Consider the following 7,810-nt stretch of genomic DNA (forward strand, 5'->3'; position numbering starts at 1 on the left):
GGGCCTAATGGAGAAGGGACTGTCACACTCAACCATTAAGGTGTATGCGGCAGCTATCTCATCTTGTCATGAGGGGTTTGGCGACAGACCTGTCTTCAGCCACCCCCTCGTGAAGGGTTTTCTGCAGGGTGTGAGGAGACAACAACCGGTGCTACGTGTCTCTGCACCCCAGTGGGACCTGCCACTGGTACTAGAGGCTTTGAGGTCAAACCCCTACCAGCCCCTAGAACAGTCCTCCTTTAAGATGCTATCTCTCAAGACAGCCTTGTTACTGGCTCTCACCTCTGCCAAGAGGGTGAGTGAGCTGTGCGCCCTGTTGGTTCATCCCAGCTGCATGCTGCTTCGTGGTGACCACAGTGCAGCAGTGTTAAGACCGAACCCCTCCTTTGTTCCTAAGAACATAAGAAGCTCGTTCAGGTCGAGGACCATACATTTGGATGCCTTCCACCCTCCGCCCCACCCTGGGCCTAGGGAGGCGAGGCTGCATCTGTTGTGTCCTGTGCGCGCCCTGACACATTATATGAAGCGCACAGCCCCCATTCAACGCACTGATCAACTGCTTGTTTGCTTTGGTGACGGTGCGATCGTTAAAGCTCTATCCAAGAAGCGCCTAGCCGGATGGCTTTGTGACTGTATCTCACAGGCCTACGTGCAGGCGGGGAAAGACCCACCCTCGGTGGTCCGGGCTCACTCCACACGAGGTGTGGCTGTGTCAACGGCCCTCTTCAACGGGGTGAGCGTCGAGGAGATTTGCACAACGGCATCGTGGTCTTCACCATGTCCATTTGTGCGTTTTTACCTCTTGGATGTGTCGGGCTCCTTCTGTGCTCGCAGGTGCGACTCAGGATCTGTGAGGAAGAAGACTGGTGTCTACCATAGACTACCGGTTGTCGGGGAAAACATTCTTACACTGACTGTGATGTCCACTGTAGGGATCAGGACAGTTCAGGTGCTGGATCTGGCTGGATCAGATCCATCTGGTCATGCCAAACCCCTAGCGGTCTAGTGACCTTTCTGAGGGGTGGCCCACTGCCCCATCGCTTAGGATGGAGGCAGCCTAGGGCCTGTGGCTGGTGACCTGGGGCCGATCGTGTCATTGAGGTGAGCTGTGGCTTGTCGCGGCTGGGCGGACAGTCATCGGGCTCCACCCACTGTACCCATGGAGTCCAGTAGAGGGCGGAGCCTGTGTGAGATAGAACGAAGGTTACGATATGGTAACCCTAGTTCTATTAGCACAGGCGGAGCCCTCTACGATGGAGCCCTGCCGCTCCACCGCCGTCTGCTGAAGGGTTGGTTGGATGCTGAGCAGTGAGGACACCGCTATTTATACGGTACGCACGTACAGTAGCGACGTCCAATTGGTCGGCTTCTTACAGTATTCAAAATTTCAGTGGGTGAGTACGTGCGTGTGATAGGAAGAGAGGTAGTACCCATAGAGTCCAGTAGAGGGCTCCGCCTGTGCTAATAGAACTAGGGTTACCATATCGTAACCTTCGTTCTTGCCAAAGCGGACATCTAGGTAGTTTCAGTAGGCTATAGAAATCTAACGTTAAAAACTGAAGCCCTGTCTTGCTCTGTTGGGGATTGTAAGCAGCACTTTATCAGATGTGCTGAAGTTAAGGTATGTGGAATTATTCGTGAGCTTTCTGTGTGATCACAGGTGTTGTCGGTTAGTTTCGTTTTCCCCCGGCATGAGCACCTCCTCGTGTCATTCAGTTTTGTCTGTTAGATGGCGAGGGGATACGTCCAGTGAATCAGTAACATAATGCAGTATAGGGCATGTAGTAAAATATTATGAATTCTTTAAATAAGCTAATGACGTTAGTCTCCTATAACGTATTTTTTTCTTTACCTGTCAGAGAACACCGATAAGTGGGAGAGATTCCGAATGTGCAAAAAGTTTTGAACATGAGCAGATATGTTACAGTGTTTCCCATACGTTCATTTATTTGTGGTGGCCAGCAACAATATCAATGCTGACTGCAACATATTGATTTTTATTTTATTTTAATTTTTTTAACCAGGCCCATTTAAAATCTTATTTGACTGCAGAGCTGCAGGCAGCCCGTATTCGCGGGGCACATCCTCTCGCTCGAAATTAGGGGAGAAATTTCACCAGAATGGAGGAAATTAAGTGTTTAATGCTCAAAACCTTTTCCATGTTTTTAATAACAATAGTAACAATAAAAAAAAACCCAAAATATATTCAGGGCAAATAGCAAACATCTTTTTTGATGGGGGGGGGGCGGTAAGGGATCTGGATAATGGATAGGGGGGCGCTGGCCCAAAAAAGGTTGAGAACCACTGACCTACACGAACACAAGTTCACCAACCCATGTTACAGTCTGTTTAAATGTCCTGTGCTCTGCTGTGCCTCCAATCAATAAATAAAGTGCAGAGAAAGAATACTGGGGTCCTGTCACCAGCATTCTAACAGATGTGAACAGTGAATGGTCAACATTAGAGTCAGCCAGTACAGTCCTCCATTTTAACTGAACAGAAATTCAGATTCCTGGAAGTCTTAAATGTTCCTCTGATCCCACATGGGGCAAGAATGTTAATCATAATATTCGGCATTGAAAACAAAATCAGAACTGAAAAAGGAAACATTGGCATTGAAACATTTGTAGGCCTATTGGAAAAAGTTGGATTGGCACTGATTAAAGTTTCACGGAAATATACTAATCACTGATCCAAAAGGGAAATAAGTGCAATAGTATGAATGTTGCACTCAAATGTTATCTGTGATGAGCTTAGACAGAACGGACCCAAACGCAACGCTCAGGTTTAAACTGGTTTAGTGAGGGAAAAGGGGGAGCAAAGGGGGCTGGAGAAGATGGGAGAGGCAGACACCGGGGAACGTGGGTGCTGAGGACCGAGGAGGGAAGGAGTGTTGTGGCAGGCAGACTGGCGAGGAGAAGCTGGGGGAACGCCATGGAGAAAGTCTAAGGGGGGAAGAAGGCAGGTAGGGGAACCCAGCTGACCAAATGGGGGACGGAGGTGAGCGGACCTGGAGGGAAGACAGATGGACAGACAGGGCAAACTACAGGGAAACTGGGAACGGAGACGCAAAGTTCAAACAGGATCAAAAGGCGCTTGAATACAACAGTGACACCAAGCCAGGAGTGACGACGATCAAGCGGAGATTGTGTGGAGAGCCGGGGTTGAAATACTGGCAGAGATGAGGTAGATTGCTGGCAGGTGTGGCAGGCAGAGGTGGTGGCTGATGAGGCGCAGGTGTGGACTGTCAGCTGGGCTCAGGAAGAGAGAGAGAGGGAGAGCACACGCAGGGGAGGGGAAGAGACACACAGAGAGAGGCAAACCCCAGGGGAAAACAGAATGGCTCTCACCTGCTGGGGGAAAAGGGGAAATAAACGGGACACTGACCGTCAGCCAGGCTGCCACCACAACAGTTATCAGTGCCAAAAAGACTCATGTGATGATCCACAGATGTCTCTTTCAGCATAGAAGAGGAAATACAAAACTAAAACCCAAAATCATGAGACAGGAGGTCAATCTGTCTTCAAAAACAGTGTAGTAAACGGAAAGCTGAAAATACATCCATCGTCAACCGCTTATTCTGAGCACAGGGTCCCAGGGGGGCTGGAGCCAATCCCAGCCGACATCAGATTAGGGGTTTGACAAAACACTTAGCCTATTAGACGTAACATTGTTCAAGATTGGGGCCACAACAACAAGACAAGAATATATTTTAATAGGCCTCCTATTTAGAAAAAAAACGTATTGATGAAATAGTTTATAGGGGGGTCTGGCGGTCCCCCCCCCCCAGAAGATTTTGAGCATTAAACACTAAATTTCCTGCATTCTTGGGACATTTTCTGGAGATATTTTGTGCAACAGGGAAGCACAAAATTCAGGTGGCAGGTGACAATTCATAGAAAAAAAAATGTAACAGAATACAATGCAATGCAATTACAGGCTTATTGTGCCAATAAACCTTCTTCATAGCATTTTTATTTGGGGAGGGAGTAATGCAAGAAACAGAGGGTGGGGGCTAGAAAGAGATGTGATTGGGCCGGCACAGTGTCAGAACAGAAAATTACCCAATGGGCTGCTGTCCACGCTTTATGGGCCAGTTTACTCCTTGATATCAATGTGCCTTTGTATAAGGGAATCGTTTATGCATAACAATATAAAACAAACTACATTACCTTTTATCAATAGATTTAAACACTTTTTCCACATTGTTTGTGCTATTTTCTGGACATGGTGCTGTTGCAACTGGTAATCTCTACCCTCAAATTCCCCTAAAAAATGTTAAGTCTTTCTCCTTTCTCAGCCAAGAAGACACAAGACATTGAGTCCAGATTTAAAAACCTTACTGCAGAGCGAGACGAACTGAAGTCAAAGCTGAGTGACCCCGGTGAGTACAAGGATGAAAATATACAAAACAGTCACGAAATTATTTGCGATCCATGCAATGTTTAGTGATAGTTACAAAATGCGTGATTACATGCTAAGTGATGGTGAACATGATAATTCCAGTCACTGTGAGCATGTTGGCATGCTGATTTGAGCCTTTAGCTCACATCACAGCTGTGCCCAAGTAAAGCCTAACAGAGTCACTGGCATGGCTGTGGAGTCTTAGTCTTGTTAGGGTATAAGTGATAAATAAGTGGCAGTAACAAAGTTTTCATTGATTCTTCTTAATTTTTTTCTTTTGGCTGTTTTAGCAAAGACTTCTTTATAATACTTATTACCTCCTAATAGAATGCAGTTCTGCTGCCTGAGTGGAAATGTATTTGTTCATTCTTCTTGTTACTGAGATATTAAGGATTTGTCTTTTTGTTTTTGTCCTCATTCACATCTCACTATTCCCAACAAGGATGGGTGTATTTCAGCGGTAGTTTCTATTACATTTCTGCTATCAAGAAATCCTGGCAAGAGAGTAGAGATGACTGTCTGCAAAGAGGTGCAGACCTGATGATTATCAAAAGCATTGAAGAACAGGTGTGTGTATTAATATGTGAATTGTAGCATGCCTAAACTACATATGAATTTTAATAAATTTATGAGAATACCCAATTATGAATTTTAATATTCAGAAAATATTAATCTATAAATCTCTTGTTTCGCGGGGCACCACCGGAGTTGTTATTAACCTAGAGTCTTCGGACCTCTAGGTAGCTTTTTAATAATTATTCAGTCTGGGGCATGGTTCCCCAGAGGGCAGTCCTTCGTTTCCCGCAGGGTGGGCTGTTTCCCGTTTCCGAGGGACTGTCTTTATAAACTTTTAATATGTCTATACAAAGGAAAAGAAAATCTATTTGCGCGTATTATAATCAAATATTTTCCCACGATCAAACCTCAATGTTCAAACGGTTGTAGCGTTCTAAGTTTAAGCATTTGGTAACAGGAAAACAATTGTCAAATTATTAGACCTTAAAAGGTTAGCGTTTCAGAATAATGGCATTAAATACTTATTTCGTCCACTTTTGGGGAGCTCAGGTTACATGACGACAGCTTAGATTAATCCAAAAACAATCTTCTCAGGAGCTGGAAAATTTAGTTATTTAGCCTTAAATTCAAGCTGGCAATTAATAGCGTATAGTATGACATTTCTTTATCATCATTTCTAAATTATGTTGTCAGAAAGCATTGTGAACAAGCATTGGTTACACATAAAATGAAGGAATGTCCTTAACCTTGCTGAAAATCAAAACTGCAAAAGTAACTTATTTTGTTTTTTTTCCAGCAATAATATCAACAACAGATAGCAACAACATGGTAACATAACTACTCAAATGGAGGCAAACGTAATCAAGTGACTAAAAGATTATTTAATTAAACAGGTAATGCTTTGGAGACTACAGTCTTTGTTTACATAAAGTTCAGGCCCGTCCTTGGTGTCCTGGATTTTGTCACACCTGGGTGAGAAGGAGTGTCCCTTTGATGAGAGGTAATTAAACAAAGAGCACGGTCAGTTGCCATGGTTACATGTGTGGGGCAGTTTAGGGTTTCCTGCACCTTTCTTTAAGAATAGTTCTGATAGGCTGGTTAGGAAAATGCTAATCGCTGGTTAATGTCCCTTTTGTCAGTTTAACAGTCAGGCACCGCGTTATCAGGCTGCGGAATCAAAGGTGCCAGTTTTACGGTCAGGCTGCTCAGGAATAGCACTTAGGGAAAGCAACCTTTCCACCCCCCTTCTGTTGGGGTCTCTTCAGCCGTCTGTAGAGGGTTGATAATCGAACCCCCTCCTCCTTCTCTCTGGCAGAGAAAAGAGGAGTTGAGTCTCCAAATTATTTAATATAAAATGCACAAATCCACACTGTTGGTCCACTAAAGAATTAATCTTTGTATTAGACAGAAACTATTTATTAAATGCAACTGAGATAGAGGATGGATTCAAATGTGTTATACTGATGATTGTTTCTCTCTATAAAAAGAATTTCACAAGACAATTGAAGAGTAACTTGTGGATTGGACTGACTGACAGAGAGACAGAGGGATCATGGAAATGGGTTGATGGGACTCCGCTGACAACAAGGTTCACACATTTAAAATTATCACTGTCAACAAAATCCTGCATGTTTCAGTTGATTACATGTTTATTGGGTTGTGTTCTTTACAAAAAACTCATTCTTTGTTCTTGGGTTTCAGCTACTGGGCTGAGGATGAGCCTAATGGCTATGAAATCAGAGACGAAGACTGTGGAGAAATAAGATACCATAAACTGGAAAACAACTGGAATGATAAACCATGTAATAGAACAATCTTCTGGATCTGTGAAATGAAAGTGCATCTCTAACTTAGCATAAAGAGGAAAACTTCAGCCCCCCTTTAGTTCAGTATAGCCAATCACACAAAGTTGTCATTGATCTGTGCTTATTTTGCCAGGAGACTTCATGATCATGTAGTGTTTCGATCAACTATCAAAATGTAAAAATGTGTTCATGCACAATTTCGTTGTTTGCTGACTAAAAATGAGCAATCTGAAAGAAATTTAGCCATTTTTCTGTTGTTTAAGCATTTCACACTTAGATCTTCACAATACCAACCTGAAAATGCCCATATGGACATGCACATTATTAGATTTGCTGGCTTAGTGTGGATCTAGTCTGGAATAGCGTATTACTGCGCTGCAGGGAAAGTGGCAGGTTAACATACATAGAACAATATATCCAACTAGGGTCACTGCTTTGATAACAATAAATAATATAAAAGACTCTAATGTTATGCATGATTTGATTCATTGTTAAATAAATGTTTTTCCCTCATACGCTGACTGAATTTAAATAAATGTTTTCCTTAATTATTATAATGCAGTATAAATTAGTGTTGCTGGACCTCAATCACTCTCTTTAAGATTTCCACTGTTACCAGGAGCAGGTATTTTCCAAGGAATATTGGGACATGAACCAACATATTCTTTACATTTAAAGCCAGTCTTTCCCATGACTAATGCTTTGCAGTGCTGATGCAATGTGGTCCCACTTCTGTCATTTCCTGTCAGGACTACTGCTAGAAAAATCTTCTAATTCCACATCAGCACAGCCGAATTACTGTAAAGCTAATTACAGTGAAACAAACAAGTTTATCTAAATCATGTTGAATCCATTTAACTTGATGCAAGATCACTAAAAACTTTTTATTAACCAAGACAAACCAATGGAAAGCTGTTAAAATAAAAATTCATAGCAAAATCCTATTTTCTGTTTCACAAAAAAAATCTACAATCTATCTTTTATTAACTTTTTTATCATAATTATAACATAGTACTGTAATGGCAATTTGAATCACACCTAGAGTATTTGTGCGTCTAAATCTGCCTGCAAAATATGCTCTGAGT

The 7,810-nt window shown here is 42.8% G+C and overlaps 1 protein-coding gene across 1 annotated transcript in view; it reads left to right on the forward strand.

Annotated features, from left to right (window-relative positions):
• The window catches only part of LOC123969896 (hepatic lectin-like), an 11,428-nt gene extending 4,189 nt beyond the window's left edge, over positions 1–7,239 (forward strand). The window contains exons 3-6 of the mRNA XM_046047668.1: positions 4,301–4,384; positions 4,847–4,971; positions 6,408–6,508; positions 6,622–7,239. Of these exons, the coding sequence (XP_045903624.1) occupies positions 4,301–4,384; positions 4,847–4,971; positions 6,408–6,508; positions 6,622–6,769 (458 nt within the window). The 3' untranslated portion in view covers positions 6,770–7,239. The remainder of the gene's footprint in view (positions 1–4,300; positions 4,385–4,846; positions 4,972–6,407; positions 6,509–6,621) is intronic.
• Positions 7,240–7,810: the final 571 nt, after the last annotated feature.

The sequence above is a fragment of the Micropterus dolomieu genome, linkage group LG04, assembly GCF_021292245.1.
Source record: "Micropterus dolomieu isolate WLL.071019.BEF.003 ecotype Adirondacks linkage group LG04, ASM2129224v1, whole genome shotgun sequence".
NCBI classification, from domain to species: domain Eukaryota; kingdom Metazoa; phylum Chordata; class Actinopteri; order Centrarchiformes; family Centrarchidae; genus Micropterus; species Micropterus dolomieu.